The following is a 22160-nucleotide window of genomic DNA, read 5'->3' as shown; positions in this document are numbered from 1 at the left end:
TCCACGAAAGAACTTGATTTGCTTCGTTTTCAATGAGCAAAAATTATTTTGTTTCCTATCTCTTAGCGAATTGTTGACAATCATTTAAATTATTAGATATTCTGTCAACTGTATACTGTTCAAAAAACTCTTTAGTTTAGGAAAATGATGTTATGCGTAAGAAATCAGAGAAATCAAAAAGTTGAAGTTCAACGTCTTCAAACTTTTTTCAAAGACAAATTTCCTCTGTTTTCAAACCAATTTTTTCACACCCGTTAATTGAGATTTACAGTTTGTAATAATTTAGTCAAATTTTCATTTTGACTTGATAGAAAACAAGGAGGCTCGGTAATGTGCGTTCGCACATTAAGTTCCGACCCCACTCATCTACATTTTTCACTTAATTGTCTACCAAATGAGGAAGAGATAAAAAAATTAAAATATCAACATATCGTTCAACAAACTACTAAAAGAAAAAAAAACAATCTACTCTATAGGGTCTATGAGACCTGTGGCTACCATAATATGACTACCAGAAAAGACGGCAATAAAAATCAAATAGTTACAAATATTAATTACGACCAAAATTACTTGTCAATTTTTGAAAACCACTAATAACCCAATCAAAAGGGCATCAGATAAAATTTTTACAAAGAAGATTAACCAGTACTTTTTGGACCAACATATGGGACTTTTCCTCAATGCGACTTGGCAACAAGACGACTAGAAATGAGCAAAAGCGGCCAAAGTTTATTAAATCATTGCTTTTTTTTTTAAAAAAGTATTGAATTTGAACTGATTAGAAACATTACGCATCAAATGAAATCATTGAGAGAGTCTCTTATACCTCAATAGAGACTGACTGAGGCCTTTCATTATCAGGAATATGTCATACGACTACAAAAAGAACGATAAATACAGGCAAAGCTTGCACGAAAAATTATGCACGAAAACGATGTCCCCCCAATAAAATAAATATTAAGGTGATTACTAAAAACAATAAAATCTTCGTTTGCAGTTTTTGCAGGTGACAAAATTTGTAAGTCCAATCACGCTCATTTTTGTGATACTGTGAAAAGAAAACAAAAACCTACAAAAAAGGGGCAAAAATCACGAAAATTGGTTTTATGAAAACTGGTTGTTCCCAGAAGAAAGACTATTTGAGGAAAATAAAACCGTTATGAAGAGCAAATTGTATTTCAAAAGATAAATGATGTGAATTGTATATATGGAGATGCTAAGCTACAATTTAACCGAATAAAAATTGGCTCAAAAATCTATCTCTTTTTTATTGAAAACAAATATTTTCAAAATTCATAGCCAACAAAAGTTTTCGACTAAAAGAGTGGACAGTTTGTCTCGCAACTACTTGGAAACTAATTGCGACTGTTATTAATGAGACTAAATCACAAGACCACAAAATAACATTAAATACAAGCTGAACTAATAACTTTCAAAAACAACTTTATGAAACCACAGTTTTGAAGCCATTAAATTATAAGATATTAACCGCGAGAATATAACATCTTCATTTGCGCCTCCTTTGATCATCATAACAACTTTTTGTGAAACGACTATCACCAAATGACAACAAAAAAGCCGCAATAACTGAAAAGTATCTAAACTCCACAAAATTCTTCAGAAACAATTTGTCTATGCCCTGAAGACATCATTTAAAAAGTTTAAACAACAGAAAAGTTGTTGTTTTATTCAACAAAACATTGAAAAGAGCTCTAAATAATGAAGCTAATTTACGAAAATGATACAACTTTGTAAAATAGGAAAAAAACGCAAACCAGAACAAAAAGAGATAAGTTGAAGAATACTATTACTTTTTTTTAGAAATTTAATTCGAAAGTCAAAACAGCCATTAGTTATTTACCGATAGCAGTTTTTTACGTTCAATTGTTTAACTATAGCTGGCCACTGAGACCTTTAATTACACAATATTTGACATATGACAACAAAAATTAACAAAAAAATTAACAACAAATAAAAAACTCTACCAATTTCTGCAAGAGAACGGTGTCGCAGCCCTTCAAACCTTATGTTATAAAAACAAAAATAAGATCAGTTTCAAATGTTTTAAAGCTTTTTTTCAGTTAGATTGTTAAATAATGTGAAAATTTACAAAAGAAACAAAAACAACAGCAAAAATGAGCGTTTATGCACAAAAATCAGAAAATTTTGTATAAAAACGTGTAATACCAAAAGCAAGATAACCTTCTGTTAAAACAAAATTGGTTTTTATTCTATAGGGAGAAAAGGTTGACCTGTAGTTACTGAGATTAAGCAAAATGTTGACTAAAATAATATAAAAAATTGACAAATTCAAAAAATTGCAGAAATTTCCTTAAAACAAATACATTCATTAACATAAGAGACATTAGGTAACAACCGAAGAAAAGAAAAGGTTCAATTGCATCTCTTGAGGACGAAATGTAGATCTTTGAGTGTTCAAACATAAAAATCAGACTACCAAAAGAATAACAATTGAAAGCAAAAGACAAGAATTCAGTTAAATTTCAACAAAAACTCTTCCTCAAAGCCATAAGAACCCTTTGGTTCTCTGCAAACATACTATATATACATTCCGCCTCAAATTTATGTAAATTGGAGCTGTCATTAACGGAGCCTTGAAAAAAATATTGTCAGTAATTAACATTAAAAGAACAAAAGCAAAAATATTTTGAAAAAAGGCAGCATCAAAATAAAAACCAAAAAGTCTCTGATTCTAAGAGTGCCATGATATTATCGAACCTCTCTTTGACGTTGTCAAGCGCCCAGCGAATCGACCAAGTGCTCCAAGTATATGCGAATTAGATCAATTGTTGAGAAGAATTCTTCAAATAGTGAAAAAAAAATGCATTTTGTATAATTATGGAGTTAAATATGCAAAAACGGCAAAGTTTTAATTCCAGAAGACTTTCATACGCCTAATTGCAACTAGCGCTTTTTTGAGATTAGGGAGCCTTTTTTAAGGTTTCTAGGTCAATAAACCTTAACTGTTAATGGCAGCTCCAGTTTACATAAATTTGAGGCGGAATGTAGATATAGTTTGTTTGCAGAGAACCAAAGGGTTCTTATGGCTTTGAGGAAGAGTTTTTGTTGAAATTTAACTGAATTCTTGTCTTTTGCTTTCAATTGTTATTCTTTTGGCAGTCTGATTTTTATGTTTGAACACTCAAAGATCTACATTTCGTCCTCAAGAGATGCAATTGAACCTTTTCTTTTCTTCGGTTGTTACCTAATGTCTCTTATGTTAATGAATGTATTTGTTTTAAGGAAATTTCTGCGATTTTTTGAATTTGTCAATTTTTTATATTATTTTAGTCAACATTTTGCTTATTCTCAGTAACTACAGGTCAACCTTTTCTCCTTATAGAATAAAAACCAATTTTGTTGCCGATTGTTTTAACAGAAGTTTATCTTGCTTTTGGTATTACAAGTTTTTATACAAAATTTTCTGATTTTTGTGCATAATTGCTCATTTTTGCTGTTGTTTTTGTTTCTTTTGTAAATGTTCACATTATTTAACAATCTAACTGAAGAAAGCTTTACAACATTTGAAACTGATCATAGTTTTTGTTTTTATAATATAAGGTTTGAAGGGCTGCGACACCGTTCTCTTGCAGAAATTGGTAGAGTTTTTTATTTGTTGTTAATTTTGTTGTTAATTTTATAGTAAGAATAGCCCCCTTCTGAGTCTACAAAGATTGTATTAGTGTTGTTAGGGTGTGTACTGCCGGCAAATTTAATCAAAGTGGACCAAAAATCATATTTTGTGCCATTTTTCATGAAAAAAGTTTGAATTTTGAAAATTTATCAAAAATTTTAGCCCAAAAAAAATTCAATCAAACATTTCAGCAACGCTCCTCTATCTCTAACGGTAACAACAACACACTGCCGTTAAAAATTTTAACTTATTTTGAATTAAATTAGCGAAATTTTGCCAAATTTTAGCAAAAATTACTGAAAATGTGAACAAAAACAGTCAAATGTTCACAAAAATTTAAACCTCGATAACTCCCTGTAAAACATTAAAATCGAAAAAATCTTTTTAATTCCGTATTCTACACTGGACGGGCTTTGTAATGATACCACTCAAAATTCTCTTCGATGAATATATCGGTCGGCCAAAAGTGACTTAACAAAAAAAACCCAGTTGAGTATAAAGTTCCTCCCTCCCCACTAAAGTGGGGGTGGGAACAAAAAGTCTAGCGCAAGGGTAAGTCAAATCAACTAGTTTATGCATTTTTTATTAGTTGAATAGTGAAGTCAAAATATTAATTTATAAATTTTTCTATGGTGTCAAACAAATACTGAGCGAGAAATTATCAATTGCAAATTGTAAAAAGATGATGGTTGTAACTGGTTTGTGTTCTTTCTTGTATTTGATCTTGAGTTCTGATTCAATTCAGTTTATGGCAAATTTTAAGTATTTGGTTTATATAGATTTTTCCAAAAAGCTGGAAACAATCAATTACAAAGTAAAACACAGATTATAGCGGAAAATTAAAACTTTAGAAAATAGTTTTTTGATGTTTTTAGTTTTTAGTTTTTTAGTTTTTAGTTTTTCCTGTTTTCATGTTTTGACGTCTTCAATCTTTCTCAAGTAAAAGTTTACTTCATTTGCACCAACCAACATATGCAATGTATAGAAAATGAAAATTACTAGAAATTCTAACGCCAGCAACCAGAATCTTCATAAGTACATAATTTTCTAGTGCTCAAATTAATGGAATTAGGCAAATTTCTGTCAATTATTAACAATTAGGCAAATTTAGTGTCAATTATCTGTGGTTAAAAGTTAATTGTTCGTAGTTTTTCCCGATGAAATTAAACTCCTAGCATGAATTAAGACAAAACATGATGGATAAACTTTGTATGGAATTGCTATTTACCATTTCTAGATAGCTATAAATGATTTTTTGCTACACATTTTTGATATTAATTGAACAATATCGGGCATACAGAAAGGAAGGCTCAGTGTTAAAAGTTAACAAAAGTTATTCAAAATTCTTTGTTGAAAAAACTGATTTTCGAGAATAGGCTGTACGTAAGAAAGAAATGTATATTAAGTATAGCTTGCTAAAGATTCTAATCGGGACGGGACGTGGACCATTTGGTCCATTTCAATTCTTTAATTCTTTTTAACGTATTTTAATGCAAAAAAGGCCTTAGAGTGTGGGATATAGCGACACAGGGACGATTAAACTAATTGGTTTAAACTATTAAACAATAGATTTTACTAAATTATGCTCAGATAAAACATTATAATTGGTATTAATTTTTTCAATGCCGTTTTTTTTCGAATTCCCTAAGTTAGCGCAGTATTAATTACCATTGGTAGGGGTGCTGGATTGTAATGTTCAAAGCTGTGCTGGTGAAAAATTAGGTTCCACAGCAGAAAATGCATAAACTTTTTTTGCTGCAAGTTCTACTTCAAATTGCAATGTTTTTAACTTATTAACAGTTTTAGTTCTTATTGTGACCTCTGTATTTGGGTCCCTTTTCAATAGAATGACCTCTTATATTAGCAAAATAACAATGGCTGTGTTTTCATTTCTTATCTGCATTTTGTTTCGTTCACAAATGTTACGTCAGCACAATTTAATTTGTTCAATAACTGCAGTTATTGATAGATAAACTAAAATCTATTGTTAGTTTTCCTCGTTTTCATTGTTAAAGTTAAATTTGAGTGACTGTTGTGCGGTAATAACTTTGTTTCATTATCTTTCGCAGGAATTTCAAGCTTAATCTGAAATGTTTCGGTTCGAAACTTCTTGTTCGCGTCATTTACAGAAAAACTCACAATAAATTGTTATTGTTAGTTTCCTTGTTTTTCTTGTTAAACTTAAAACTGAGTAATTGTTTTCTGATAACTACTTTCTTTTATCTTTGGCAGAGATTATAAAACCAAATTTTCCTGCTTGTCCAAATAACAGAAATTTATGATATTAGCTATAAAACTTTATGCATGATTTCGGTGAACTTGTTTTTGTTCTTATGCGAATAAAATTTCTATAAACAATTATAAATTTTGTCAATTCATTATCTGAGGTAAAAGTTGGTTAAGTTTTACGGGTACATAAACGGGCAGAAAGCAGTCGAGCCCGAAGGTTAAAGTGTCTCAATATCGCAGTGTATTTTGCTTTATGACAGATTACAAGTAATCTATAATTTAGATTTCCTAATTTTGCCGTCTTTCAAGAGTTCATCCAAACCATTAAAATAATCTACACTTTGGCGTATTCTTGTCGATTTTAATTTAACTTAATTTACTTAACTTTAAACAAAATTCATTTGATTGCTTGTAAAATCAGCTGATAAAAATTGTAAAACAAAATTTATTAATGGCAGAAGTATTTTCCCGAGCAATTGAGTTATGTTTGTCCATTTGTAATTTTTCTTTTTTAGGGGGGGGGGGGGCTTCTAATCGTAATAATAAGCCCGTATTTGCTAAAAATTGTTAGCTTTTTGTAAAAACTATTATTTTCTTAGCTGTAAATGCATTAATTTTTATTTTCCAATCAAGGCGTGATATATTTCCTTATTTTTCCTAATAATCACACCAACAAGAAAAAAATAACTCGAAATCCAACATTTGTAATTTATAAACATCGTCTTACCTAAACATTAGTTTTCACCCCCAAAAGGTTTCATCAGCATCAGATGAAAGACCTTAAATTATTTTGTTACAAAATTATGACGTTTGAAATTTTATGGTCATTAAACGCTTTTAAGCGTTTTAATCGATTTCAAATTGATAACTCAGTAAAAACTGAACATAGGCTCATTGTTTGCTAGTTTGTGTAGGCTTTCTTCGGAAAAAATTTTTGCATATTCTTGAAATATTGTCCGTATAATTCACCTCTTAAGATCTCTTCTTTCTGAATCGCTTAAATTAAGTGTTCTTCACAGGTCGAAAAGACGCAAATGGAATTATATCCCAAGCAGCACATTTTAATAATTCAATTTTGCCCGTTTGTTATGCAGCTTTTGCTTTTTTTTAAACATCGTTTTGTTCAAGTACAGGTATGAAATATTTATTTGATTTTTGAACAGCAAAGTTCCAATTGATCATAACAGGTTACATATTATTTATTCCTGCTTTGAAACCAGTCCTTTCTCACTTCAAATATTTCTTTGAAAATATACTTTACAGGTCAAAACTTTCGTTATGATGACAAATTTCCGTCATCAATTGGCCGACGATTTCACCCAATTACAACAACTTGAGCAATCAAGTCTTAATTTTCAAAAGCATCACATAGACCCCAAAAATTGTTTAAAATGTTTCATTAAACCACAAATAAAATCAATTAATAATAGAACTAATACTTTCCCCGCACATAACTGCTTCAATTAGATTTATCGTGAATAATCAAAATATTTACTTATGATACAATTGAGAAACCAAACTTTCGGAAGAGCCGTCGTATGAATGAATGACATTTGCGGTCTTTAATCCGCAGAGAGACTTTTATCCAAGTATTTATCAATTTCAATTGCTGATTTTCAATGAGTGAAAACGTCATAGTGAATGCGAAAAAAACGCTTGTTACGTTTTAGCCCGTCTGAAATTCGTTTCAGTTCAAACAAGTCTTTGAAAATGTCCCAAACGGAAGTAATTTACTTCTCGTAGGTCTCGAATTTCTCTAATCTCCCCTGTCGAAAAATACTTTTATGGGAGTTTTATTCTGTGATCGAGATAGGATTAAATATATAGCAAAAGCTTCATTTAGAGGCTCCAACTTGAAAACAAGTCTGTTATTATTTTGTTGTTACTTTTTACGCAATTGACAAGCGTTTTTTGAGGAATTTTTCGTTTTAATTTAAAGGATGAAGGAAGAAAGCTCTATGGAAAAATAGAGGTTATTAGGAGTCGTCTTTTCCACTCCAAACATACATAAAGTTAGTTGTTAATTTTTGTGTTTCACTTTGAGTTCGAAAAAAAGCTGATTTCATAAGTAATCTAAAGGTAACCGTTTTTTGTGAATTTTGAGGACTCAAAAGTTCTTTTTAATGTTTAAGTTGTAAAATTTTGCAGCTGGGCTCGAAAAGGCTTATTGTATTTTAAAAAAATTTTTTCAAATAACACAATGTTAATTAATTGTTTTACTTTAACAAATGTTTGTTTCTTCTAGAACTTTTTTTATAGTATCTCTATGCCCAGCAGTAATGTTATTAGATTACTCCTACAAAGTTTCTTGTTTGAGGGTTAAAAATAACATTTTTGGTTGGCAGCACTTCCGAACTGCTTTAACGTTCGCAAAAGTTTTCTATAGGACAGAAATTCTGTCAACAAAATCGACAATATTTCTCAAATAAAGAAAGTTAAAGAACAGTATATTTAATCGACAGATTGCTTCTATTGATGCTGTTGTAAAAATCACAATTTTCCATGGCAGTCATTTTGCGCAACATACATCGCAATTTCGCACATCATAAGAAACAATCCTGAAATAAAATCATAGCTTCATTTCCCAAGCGTCGTTCAGACCCAAAAATTCCATGAATGTTTCTCTACACCACAATTGGTACTTTTTTCAATTAATTCTAGCACTAATATTTCTGGTCATCCGCAAAAAACTGCTTCAGTTAGATGTACCGTTACTTAAGATCCCATTCAGAAATCAAACAGTTTCGGAAGAGCTTTCATATCTATAGGAGGGATTCTTTAATACACTTTTAATACACACTTATAAACCCCAGGGATTAATAACTCAATAATTTTGGTTACTTGTGAGCTGAAAATTAGAACAAACAATTGAAATAAACGTTTGTTCATTTACGTTTTAGCCCTTCTGAAAATTCACTTCTTTAAAAATGTCTCAAACGGAAACGATTTAAGCCTTGTTGTTGTTGTGGGGTTTCTCTATTCTCCCTCGTGGAAAGACAAAATAACCCGAGATTTTAATGTGATCGGGATAAGATTAAATAAACATCACAAATTTAATTTAGAAGCGGCAACTTGAAACTTTGTACGTAATTGATAATAGCTGTTTGAGGCTTTTTTGTTTCTTAAGCTATGAAGCGTATAGGAAATATTGAAGTAATTAGGAGTAATTTTTGTTTTTCATATAATAACTTTGAAGAAATAATTTTTGCTATATTTTTCTGAATCATCATTGGTGGAAAACTAGAATGTCTAACAAAAACAAAATATCTAAAAATTATTTTTTAAAAAAATTGAAAGTAAATTATTTCTTTTTTTTCCAAATTTTTTTCTTCATAATTTTTTCCCAATTAGCGTGCTGATGCCCAGTAGCAGCTTCATTTGCATACTGTTAAGATGCATGACGATTGTTTGCTAAAATGAGATGGTTTGGCTGGTTGCATTTTTGACATGCAAAATTACGCATATTTGATTTCTATTTACGCTTATTTTTCTTATCGCGTATTAGATTTTATTCATTTTGAAAACGTTATTTGCCTAGTAACCTTTTTTAAGTGACAAAGGCTTACAAAACTGAAATATTAGTTTCGTTCTTATTTATGTCAAGCGTGTCAGTTTAATCATCTGCAGCTAATGCAATTCTTTGCAATAAGCGTGGAGCGATCTGATGTGGAGTGAACTTTATATATAAATTGGTTTTTTGATTAAGAGCTTAAAAAAAAACAAGGCGGCTCGTTAATGTGCGTTCGCACATGATGTTCCGACCCGAGCTCATCTACATTTTTGACTCAACCAAATGAAGAGATAACAAAAATAGATGTTTCAATTTAAAAAAAAATGCTACATTTTAAGTTGATTAAACAAACTAAATTCTGCCTCGATGAAATAGCAATCATATGTTTCATTCATGTGACATCAATAACTCATCACAATAAGTCGTATGGCAAAGAAAAATACATCAAAACCACGAAACTTTTGAGAAAACCCATAGTATCAAAGTCAAAAAATTCTACAGCTTTCAACGGAAGGCATTTAATACGCTAAATTATGCCTAGATGATGTGACAACTAGGATGTTTGTCATTCAAAATTTATCAATAAGACACTACAACAAGTCATTCACTATGAAAACAACAACAAAAACAGGCAAAATCCAAAAGTTCGGTAGAAAGTTGAGAGAAGAAGGTGTCGAAGCTATATAAACCATAAGCTTTTTTTCTCTGAAAATTTTTTCAACGATCCATTGATCGTCTTCGGTAAGCCAATGGGAGCTATCAATATTAGGATAATGTAATACGATTTCAAAAGGAACCAAAATTACTAAAAAAGATCCAAAAATTATAAAAATTATGAAAACTCATGCACCGAAGTCAAAAAAACCAATAGTTAGAAGACAAAACCGCTAATTAGATAAATTGTTGCTGATGTAGAAAAAAAAGCGGTTCTGTCATTACCGAGACTGACTTACAATCCACGAAAATAAGCTAAAGATTGATTTATGTTAAAAAAAATATTTTTAAAGTCTTAACATCCATTAAACTCAAAAGCTTTCATAGGAATTCAATGAAAACGCTCAGCTATGCCACAATGTGAAAACAAGGTTGTTTATGATGACTAGATAATCAATAAGACATCACAATATGTCTTATGACTATGAAAAAAACCAACAAATACAGGCAAAAACCAAAATTTCTTTAGAAAAACGGGAGAAGAAAGTGTTGAAGCCATTTAAACCATATTTTTTTTCTCAGAAAGTTTTATCTATGATACTTTGGACGTTTTCACTAAAGGAAGATGTAGCCATCAATATTAAGATGACGTGATAAGATTTCAAAATGAACCAATAAAACGAAATGTCCAAAAATTTTTTTTAAAAATTTGAAATCTTGTGGCATTGAAGACGTATAACCAATAGTTATTTGATAAAGCCGCCAATGAGATTAACTTATGTTGCAGTGGTTTGAAGGAGTTCAATCCTGTTTTTACTGAGACGAACTTACAGTTCATAAAAATGAGTTTATGATTTACTAATTTTAAAAAACTTTCGAAAATTTATTTTCAAAGTCTTAACAGCCATTAGCTGTCCAGTTACAGCACTAGATAGGTTCACTTAGTGCTCATTAGCAAATCTATTGCACCTTTAGTCAACAAGTTTATGCCATAGGATTATAAAACCTTAGTAACATCCTCAAAAAGTAAATCCAAATTTCATTTGAAATTACGAAATTTGAGATACGAGTCCAAAAAAAAACATGAGCGATCCCTTCGAAACCAATTTTTGTTCATTGGGCTTCATTTGATCGTAAAATAGGTTTGTCATTAACGGAACTTCGATATTAAAAGTGTCTAGTAGTCTCTAGTTGACTTGAAAAAACATAAAAATTGCAAAATTTTCTAAAAAAAAAGAGCTCCCAAACCTAATTCGAATTTTTTTATATATTAAACTTCCGTCTAAGACTAGAACTAGTCTTTTTTTTATCTCCTTTCGTCTATTAAAAACCTAAAATTGATTTACTTTTTGGCGTGAAATCTAGTTTTGAGTTAAATTTTTTCGTAGAAAAAACGTTATTTCGAACGAAAATTACGGTAAAAGTGAACCAAATATCCAGTGTTCACATGAAACTTTAAACCTCGATAACTCCTCGAAAAAAACGAAATTAAAAAAATCTTTTTAATTCCGAATTCTACGCTGGACGAGCTTTTTAATGATACCACGCACATTTCTCTACGATGAATATATCGGTCGGCCAAAATTCACGGAACAAAAAAACCCATTTGAGTATATAGTTCCTCCCCCCACAAGTGGGGTCGGAACAAATATTTGCGGAAATAGAGCACGTATAATCGAACAAAATTTAGCCCAAGAATATCCAAATTTTCATTATCAGAAAAATGTTTTTTTTGTCTGAACAGTCCTTATGCTAAAAAATCCGAAGTGGATATAAAGACATTCGTTCAACATAACTAACTTATCGCAATATTTTTTTGAATTTATTGACATAATTTTGATTTGCCTTTGTGTTTTTGTATAATTTGCGCAACAAGTGGAAATTAATGAGATAATTTCAAACACTAGGTTAATAGCTGGTCATATGATTTAGATATGGTGAAAAACAAAATATTAAGCTGTTGCGCTTAGTGAGATATCGGTTTTTGTACGTCTCTGTATCTTTTTTCAAACTCGAGACAAGAGTAAATAATTGATCCGAATAAATCTCAAAACGGCTGTTTTCTCTTCTCTTTGAGAGATCAAAATAATTGAAAAATAATTAGTTGTCGGGTTTGAAATTATTCAGACTTTGAGGTTTTTACTCTCTATATGTTTTTTTTGCTTTTACGTATATATTTTAAAAACAGTTGGAACTGTAGGCATTTCACTATTTGGTATTGGCATGAAAATTTTTTGCTGGTTTAACTTTTGTCTTGCTTGTAAATGAATTCGGCAGTACTAGCCACTTTCATTACTCTTTGTGTTGTAACGAGGCCACTTTAATTTGAGCATATACAAGTTATCTCCAGCTATTTTTAAAAAAAAATTTTAGGTAGTAAAAGACTCGACTCAATTTTTGCATCTTTGGAAAATTTTTTCTTCTGAAATTTTACATATGGTTAAGAATTGTTTTCCCATTAATTGTTGCTATAGGATTTTAAGGTCTAAAATTAAGTATGAGTCGAAATGATGAAACGATAAAGTAGCAAAAATAACTTTCAAGTTTTCTAATACCTGTTGACTTTCTAAACAAAGATGCAGTTATCAAGGAGACAAATATGACGCGATATCCTTGAAACTATTATCCAGGTGACCAACCTGTTCCTTGTAGATGAAAAACCAGTTTCAGTTTTTTTTGTATTCGTTATGCATATAGGTTAACAAATTCGTACGTTTTCAAGCTTTTGCTTAATTGTTTTCTGCATTATATGCATGTTACCGATTCTCATTGTTTCAATTAAAAATTTTAAAATCATTCTATTCCCTTCATGTGGGGGTGAACAAAAACATGAGTGGTCAAACTTTAATTAACTGAATCAAGTTTAGGAAAAGGTATCAATCAATCAGCGATAAAACTTAGAAGAATTGTTGGAATCTTGTGCACTCAATTTTACACCAATTGAGCGCGCCATTATATTTATATTCTGCGATTTCTATGAACTGTAAATGGTCATTTGCTACTGTTCAAAATTTTTGATATTTCTTTTCACAAATTAAAATATGATATCAGAGAAACAGTTTAAATTACAGAGCACTGTAATTTAGTTTCACCGCAGTAAAAACAACCTTTTGAAATAAAATTCTCTGCCTTTTATTATTACTCGCGCGTACAGCTAAGGAGTCATTGTATTGTGACCTTTATGTCAGAGTAAGTCCCCCGTAGCAAAAAAGTTCCCCATTTTGACGGTTTTAACTCCATTGAAGAAGTCACAATCGTTCATAATACCCTCATTTTTGGTGGCAATTATTTTTCTGCTTCGCGTTTTTCAAAGAGATAGCTGATTGCGTTCAAAAATTTAAATAATTCCGAGGATAAGATTAAAAGTAAGAGAAATGCTTCAAATCTTGAAGAAATTTTTTGGCACGTGATATATCTGTCCCTCATTAGAATACGGGTAAGTTAACTGTGATAGCTTCACCCCTACCCCCACTCAGTCCTCTAAATTGAACGGATGTCAGCTATGACTGATTACCATTACTACGATTGGTTCATTTCATATCACTTCCTTAAAATTGGTTCCTCGGAATTACGCGCTGGAAAATGTTGACCAATTAAAGTGAACTAACTTCTTGATTGAAAGAAAAAATTTTAACTCTAATTCCAGTTTAACTTTTCTGACTGCAACAATTGAAAATGCATTTACACTCTAAAAAAATTGCAGGTAAATTGATTATATATTGCAGGTAAATTTACCTAAATTTTGCAACTAAATTGTTCTCTAGTGTAACTCAACTAGACTCTACCTGCAAACACGTTACATTGCCTGCAATTCTTGGTAAACTTTCCTGCAAGTTGCCTAGAATTTGCAGATATACCCGCCTAGAATTTTACCTGCAAAAAATGTATTCGGTAATTTTACCTGCAAAAAGCATGCGCAAGTTGCAGGTAAATTTACCTAGAAATTCATTTTTGCGGGTAAAATTTTAGCTAAATTGAAATGCAATCTACATAAATTTTGCAGGTAAAAACGCCTAGAATATTACACGCAAAAAAATTTTCTAGGTAAATTTAACTGCAATTTGGGCGTGATTTTGCCGGTAAATTTACATAGACTAATTTTGTGCAGATAAAATTCTAGGCGTTTTTAACTGCAAAGTTTATGTAGATTGCATCTATATTTATACAAAAATTTACCTCCAAAATGAATTTCAAGTTATATTTACCTACATATTGCATATTGCGCATGTTCTTTGCAGATAAACTTACTTAAATTCTTTTTTCAGGTAACATTCTAGGAAGGTATGACTGCACATTCTAGGTAACTTGCAGGTAATTTTACCTAGTATTGCAGGTAATGCAATGTGTTTGCAGGTAGAATCTAGGTAGTATACTATTGAATGGAATATCTGTTTAACAAAGTTAAAAAGGTCGAGGTGTATGTGTGTGTGCGTGCGTGCGTGAGTGTGTTTATGTGTATTTTTGTTTGTGTGGGTGTGCTGCTTTAAAAGTGTTTTTGTGTTGGTGTGTAAGTGTTGACGTGTGTGTTTATGTATGTGTATTTATAAGTGTGCTTGTGTCCGTGTTGGTGTCTATGCTGGTCTTTGAGTGTTCGTGTGTGTGTGTGTGTGTGTGTGTGTGTGTGTGTGTGTATGTTTATTTGTTTTGTGTGTGTGTGTGTGTTAATGCGTGTTGTTGTGTTCGTGTGTGAGTGTTTGTGTGTGTGTTTGTATGTGTTTTTAAAAGTGTGTTTGGGTCCTTGTTTCGCTCTATGCTTGTTTTTGAGTATTCGTGTTTGTGTGTGTGTGCGTGTTCGTTTTTAAGTGTGTGTGAATTTGGAATTTGTTTGTGTGAGTGTGCGACTTTATGTGTATGTGCGTGTTTTTGTGTGTTTTTGTGTTGGTTTATATATGTGTGTGTGTAATTATGTGTGTTTTAGTGTTTGTGTTTGCGTGTTTGTTTGTGTTTTGTATGGGTGTTTGCGTTTGTGTGTTTTTGTGTTTGGTTTTAAGTTTGTGTTTATGTGTAAGCTTAGTTCTGTCTCTGTGTGAGTTTTTTTTCTGTTTTTTATGTACTTGTTTGTGTGTGTTAATTTATGTGTAAATGCGCGTGTTTGTACGTGTGTACGCGTGTTTGTGTGTGTGCTGGTTTAAGTTTGTGTTTGTGTGTGTGTGTGTTTGTGTGTTTTTTGTGTGTTCGTGTGTGAGTGTTTGTGTGCGTGCTTTTGTATGTGTCTTTATAAGTGTGATTGTGTCCGTGATTGTGTCTATGCTTGTTTTTGAGTATTCGTGTGTGTGTTTGTGTGTGTGTGTGGGTTCGTGTGTGTTTACGTTTGTGTGCTTTTGTTGGTTTTTAAGTTTGTGTTTATGTGTATGCTTAGGTCTGTGCGTGTTTGTGTGTGTTGGAGTTTATGTTTGTTTTTGTGTTTATGCGTGTGTTTTTTTGTCTGTGCCTTCATGTGTTTTTTTATTTGAGAGTTTATTATCGTGTTTTTTATGTATTTGTTTGTTTGTGTGAATTTATGTGTCTGTGTGTGCGTGTGTGTGTGTGTTTGCGTGCGAATTTATGTGTGTGCACGTGTTTGTGTGTGTGTGTGTGTGTTTGTTGGTTTTTGTGTTTGTGTTTCTGTCTGTGTGTTTATGTGTGTGCTTGTGTGTTTGTGTTTGTGTTTGTGTGTTTGAGTGTTTGTGTGTGTTTGTGTGTGTATTTGTATTTGTGTGTTTGTTTTTGTGTGTTTTTGCGCGTGTTTGTGTTCGTGTGGCCGTCTATGTGTAATTGTTTTTGAGTAATGGCGTCTGTGTGTGTTTCTGCGTGTTTGTGTGTGTTTTAGTGCTTTTTTGTTTGTATATGTGTATTTGTGCGTGTTTATATATGTGTTTGTGTGTGTATTTTCGTGTGTCTTTTATGTGTGTTCATTTTGTGAAATAGGTTTCTGTGTATGTTTGTGTGTGTGTGTGTGTGTGTGTTTGTGTGTGTCATGATCACACCATTATACTCTAACGATCACACCATTACTTTTGTTGAAACTTTAAAGAATTTTGAGGATAGGTTTAAAAGTAAGAGAAGAAAAAAGAATGCAGATTAAAATCGATCTGTTTACATGGATAGATAGAGCACCCAGGCAAAGCTACCTACGGCAGCTTATCATGAAATGATTATACACAAGACCAAGATCAAAACAGTGTTCTTTTAAAAAAAACTGCATATGCAATAAAATGCCTTTCTTATTAGAAGGACGATCTCCCTAGTCCAAGTTTGATCACTAAAGAGCTGATTTTAAATAACGATTTTCTGTCAACTGATTGAGGAGTCAATGGCTGAGCATTGAAAAAATGAAAACGTCCTCTGAACTTGACTGAGTCTGATAATTAATGGTAACAGCCCTGCAATTTTTGGCAAAAAACAATCTGTATTTTTGTTGTTTCAGCGCTACAATATTTGATTTTTCTTTCAAGACATCACATTCATATTTGGTGGCTGGGAGCATTAATTTAGCCCGGCTTTTTTTTACGTTCATTTTTAATAAATCGATGTCTTCTGCGAGGCAAAAAGGTCGTATCAATAAAAAACTGAATCGATTCCTTATGTTTTCCGTTTTTCCAATTCTCAAGGAAAAAATTGCTTCGAAGTTTAAGATTTTAGCTTAATATTTCACGTTCCTCGCCGTTTTAATACGTGCCAAATGCGTTTCATTATATATATATATATATATATATATATATATATATATATATATATATATATTCGAAACAATTGAAAAGGTCCGCTTATGGGGTATCTGAAAGTTTTCGAAGCGTCAATTTTGTTAATATTCTCTATTTCGAAATAATATGTGAAAAGAATCTTTTCATTTTCTCATTTGTCTGAGAAGAACTGAAGATAAAACTTTTTCTCCACGTTTTTATTCACGATATGCTGAATTTAAATTATTGAACGAGTTTTAACGAAAATTATGCGTATCGATAAAATTTGCGCATGAAACAAGCTCCATCAATAAGAACGAATTAGGATCTCTCCATTGATTAAAAAATGCTGGCAAAAATGAGCAACAATATTTCGTTGTTCTAAAATTATATTTTTGTTATCCTAAAATTTTCTCTATGAGAGAAAAATTTCTTATCTAATGTTTTCTCGCCTGCGGCATCAATTTGAAACATGAGAAAAATCAATTTGAAAGATATTAGTTCTGGGGAACTAAGATTTTTAATTCAACAAAAAAAAATGTTATAAATCAAATATCTTAACTCTTTCTTTCTTGTTATGAAAATTTTTACTATTTTTAAATTCTGACCTGCGTTTTTCGCTTTTCAACAAGAGTGCTCTGTCTTATGCTTCTGGAGTCGGAGCAATAAATAGATCTTATTGAATAAAAAGTGGTTTTGAAAATTACCTGTACCTAACCTTATAAAAGAAACAGAGACATTTCTGTCGGTGTTAGACACAGACGTTCTGTGAAAGATAGAGATTTTCCAAAATCTCTCAGATTTTCTAAAATCTTTCCTCTATTGGGCCCTGAATTTGCTCTCTCATTAAAAGAAAAATGGATATTAGGCTTAATTGAGACTTCGTGCATAAAAATTTTTTGAAATTTTTAAAATCACATAAAAAGCCCAAATTTATTATCTAATAGCTGTCTGAAGTTTGTCTCTTTTCATCATTATATTTTAAATGATCTTTTCATTGTTTTCGTATATTTATGTTTGCTAATATATAGTGTATTTTTTCTAGCTTTGACAATTTTCAAATGTTCAAAATGCATATGGTGTTCTGCTGTATTTTTTGTGCAAATTTCCATCAAATGTCCTCTTTGTTGTAATTTCAAAAATGTCAAAGGGAATGTCAGTGATGTAAAATTTGTTGTGCATTCAGAAATTGTCTTAATTATAAGGTGATCTTCAACAAAAATATATTTGGTGAAAATTTGTCAACTGAGTAATATTTTTGAGTAATTTCACTCAACGAGCTCGTTTCCATCTTAATATATTTAACATTGTAGAAACTGATTAAACTTACTCATATTTAATCATTTTTATTGATCTGTGTTGGAGCAAGCAGTGACTTTGAACATAGGTTTCATTCGGTCACCCGCAGACGCTTCAATTTGATAATCAATTTGATTCAAATTGTTTAAAATGGATGATTGAATGGCTTTCTCATGAAAAATTTTCCATCTTAAAGTACTTTTTTGACAGATTAAAAGAAAATAAAAATGTGATCAGGAAGTGCCTAGATTATTATTTTTTCGTTTGTCTCTCACCAATCTAAGTACTTTTGTTTGCAAAACCGCTCGGTGCATAAGCTAAATTAAATTGCCCTGAGATATGCTATATAATATTGCGCGTTTTAGGCACATAAGGTGCCATGCGGGTACAAACGGAAATGATCCGCTATTTTTTCAGTGATGTATTCTGATATGCTAACAACTCACACAGAAATCATAAATTCAAACAATGCTCCATCTAGATATTCAATTTAATTAGACGCATAATCGTATTTCCTGATGGGAAGCGTGTGGGTTTTGAGTGTAATGAAAAAGCAATAGCTTATGCACGTACATCACAATTATGTGCCATTACGTAGCAAATAGTTGCGCTAACATGGCCAATTTTTCAAGTCGAAAAAGAGGGAAAAGCATTTTTTTAAAAGAATCAAAACATGGTTGAAATGATTGAGGAGTTAATTGATCGGGTTTTGTGTTAGGGAGATACATTATTAGGGTTAAAACTAGGGCAACCGACGAAAATATCACGTATACATTCTTGGAAATACTGCAATATAGGCTGTTTTTTTTAGATCTTTCTAGATTTTCCCAGATAAACGGAGCATCTCAATTAGGACAATACTGGCTATTAAGGGTTAAAAAATGATCTACATTCACTGGGTTGGGGGTTCATTCACTCTGTTCGTTTTTTAAATGATAGTTTTGATGCAAAATTAAAATTTTCACCGTTCTTTTTAACTATTTTCACATGGAGTGTGATGTAAAGCTTCAAAATCATTGGTTAAAAGTATATCTGCAAATTAATCCACATTGGTATTGTACTCCAAAATACTCTTGTTATGGGTGAAATTTAGATTTTTAAAAGTATTCAATTTAAAATCGGTTTTTGAGTCAATCCTGTGACTTGTTAAGAAGACGTTATCTATATCCAGGTGTCCCTCAAAAACCGTATCAGGCATTAGTTGTCACTCAAAATGTAAATAAAATGCTAATAAAAGTGCCAAATTGTGGGTGACTTAGTTAAAAAGGGCAACAGTACAGATAATAATAATAATAATAATAATTGTGGTTTCTGCGTAATCGCAGCGGAACAGCATTAGGCCTACAGTAGCCTGTTCTCAGCTGTCCTTTTTCTTATTACAGATTTAGTACAGATTTAGAATTTGCGTGTGCGTGGGTGCAGGGTCCGCGGAGGACTGAGGGAGAGCGGGAAGGGGGAGATAGGGGGGGGGGGGGGGGGGGGTAGGATGAAGGAAAAGTGAAGGTGTATAGTATTATGTGGATTTTATTGATGTATTCCTGTTTTAAAAAGGGGGAAGGTGCAAAGATTTAATGATTATTTGAAGTCGAGCGGTAGAGGTGCTAATGACAATCCATTATTGAGGTTGGAGGTTAAAAGGTGGATGAAATTAACCGAAATTGTTCAAAACAACCAACATGAAGATTAACTCAAAAGCTAAGTTGCCCTCTTTTTTATTTTTGGCAGAACGCCTACAAATTAAATTTGCCCTACCATATAAAATCGGGTAAGTACGCGGTGCCGCCTCTAAACCTAAGTCGTTCAACTCTTATTTTAGCTTAACCGGTGAAAAGAAACAAGTTTATCTTGTAAGTATGGCTTTTAAAAATGACCCCATTAGAAATAATGCCAGCGAGGCAGGCACCCCGAACTGACCTATTATTCTGTGACTATTGTATACATTTGTGCTACAGGTGCGCGTGAACAAACTGACTGATTGGACGGTTACATTAGCTGATTGAGTTTGTTTTCATTTTGCAAGTTACTTACAAAAATCCAATTCAGCGCTTGAAGCAGTATTCTGGTTTGTTATTATCCGATACTACCTTTACTAAAATTTGTTCACATTTCTTTTGAAAGTTTGGTTATTTTTGGTGCAATTTTTTGTACATCGTATCGCAACATTTTGTTATTCTATTTTTTATAATCCCTAATTATAATTCTACAATTTACACAGAAAGCTTGACGTTATATTGTATTGACCTTTTAAAGTAAAATTACACGCCCTATTTCATTAACAATTTATTTTTTAAAATTGTTTATTTATTTATATAATAAAAGTAATTTTACCTTTTGACCTTTTGAGGTTGAAGAATTTAATTGCCTCTTATAGTTTTCAACCCAAGTTTGAAAAGCAGACTATTGTGAGCAAGAAGAAGCACAACTGTGAGCGAAATGACAACTGTTTCTCAAGCAGAATTATTGAATGAAACGACACGTGTTGAACACGGACATAATTCAGGTATGACCATACATTTAACCAATTATTATCACTAATTTCTAATTATCTATAATTAGTTTCTACGAGTTATCGTAATAATTGATTCACACCAATACCTACGAAACAGCATTTTAGGATTAAAATTAGATTCAACATTAAGTCAGTGTTCTCCGCCTAAAAAAGTTGGTTTAGCCTAAAGTTTGCTTTTGCCTAAAGATCTCTCACGAGACGAAATATAAGTAAGTGCTAATCAGCTATTGTGGTTTAAACCCGCAGCCATTCATCTGATTAATCTGAGCGACTGCTGAAAAAAATTACCAATTATGATTTCTTATTTATGCCTAATTAACATGATATTTTGCGGAAAACAATGACAACGACGAGTAATTATTAAGTTGATAGTAAGTAATGATGAAAGCCTTAAGAATATGAAACTCAACGTGATGGAAAGTGATGTTTAAAAAGTTTTTTGGCTTTTCTGTCATTTTTATGTCAAAGTTCAACACAACATACCAAAGAAAAAGTTAAAAAAAAACTCTTGCACACACCAAAAAGCAAACTCAAAACGAGGTGACAGAACTAATTGACAACAGTTAATTTGTTTTTGCGGAAACCGGTGACAAACGCAATTAACTATTATGTTTATAGTATTATAATGATGAAAGCCTTTATAATATGAACTTCAACACGATGGAAATTGATTTTAGAAAATTTCTTTGGCTTTTGCGGAACACTGTAACAAACGCGAGTAATTATTATGTTTATACAATTACAATGATGAAAGACTTAATAAGATTATGGAAAAGTTCTTTCGCTTTTCTGTCATTTTTATGTCAAAATTCAACACAACAAAACAAAGAAAAAAAAATTCTTGCTGACACAAAACGCACACTTGAGATCAGTGAGATTTGCGAGCAGGAGTGTGTTATCTCTGGCTAATTTTGTTAAGTGCGTTTCATTCTAAGTATTTGGCTCTCTTAGAAGCAAAGAATACAGACTCCATTTCTGTCGATTGTCTTTGTTAAAGGGCAAAGAAAGAAATCCGGCAGCCAGCAACAGCCGGCCACTTTAAATGTATGTCTTAACAATTGTTGGTAAAAATTTTAATGCAAATTTGCCAAAATTCAGCTCGTGTACAAATCTTGCAACAATGAAGTACAAAAGTGCAATCTTTCGAACTTTGGGGTTTTGAAGATAAAAGTTGTTCAACTTGTTTGATTGAAGTTTAGTTCCATTGTTTTTACCCAAATCGTGAACGTTTTTGAAATGATTATTTTATGCGGATACCGAGCGATTCACTCACTGTTAGCGCTGTTCTTATCAATTTTTGATCAAAATTTTAATGATTTTGAGCCCATATTTGTCTGATCATGACGTGAAAGTGTGTCTGTTTAGAAAACATTTCAAACCCACTGTCAAGGTATAAAAATTTTTGAGCATAGTCGAGTCTTGTCAGAGATGGATTCAGAATAAATTCGTACACATAAAAATTTCAAGAGCAATTGAGTCTGTCCAGAATCCATTCTGCTATGGAATGTTCCGAGGTCACTTCAGTCTGGCTACTCGTTTTGGGAAGAGATGTGCAATTGAATATTCTGCCAAATAAACATAAACACAAACTGAGAATTTGGACATGCAAGGACTTAAAACTTCCATTTAGTTTCTTCGAGT

General features: G+C 31.8%; 2 protein-coding genes across 3 annotated transcripts in view; both read left to right on the top strand.

Moving 5' to 3' along the window:
• Positions 1-22160, top strand: part of LOC142337409 (anaphase-promoting complex subunit 10-like) — a 273473-nt gene that overhangs the window by 109195 nt on the left and 142118 nt on the right. The gene's annotated exons all lie outside the window — the stretch shown is intronic.
• Positions 1-22160, top strand: part of LOC142337408 (uncharacterized) — a 130451-nt gene that overhangs the window by 37304 nt on the left and 70987 nt on the right. The window contains exon 2 of the mRNA XM_075386583.1: positions 19963-20510. Coding sequence (XP_075242698.1) covers positions 20444-20510 — 67 coding nt within the window. The 5' untranslated portion in view covers positions 19963-20443. The remainder of the gene's footprint in view (positions 1-19962; positions 20511-22160) is intronic.

The sequence above is a fragment of the Convolutriloba macropyga genome, chromosome 4, assembly GCF_964194025.1.
Source record: "Convolutriloba macropyga chromosome 4, txConMacr16.3, whole genome shotgun sequence".
NCBI lineage: Eukaryota > Metazoa > Xenacoelomorpha > Acoela > Convolutidae > Convolutriloba > Convolutriloba macropyga.
Note: the sequence above shows the minus strand (reverse complement) of the source record. Positions and strands in the feature narration are given on the sequence as shown.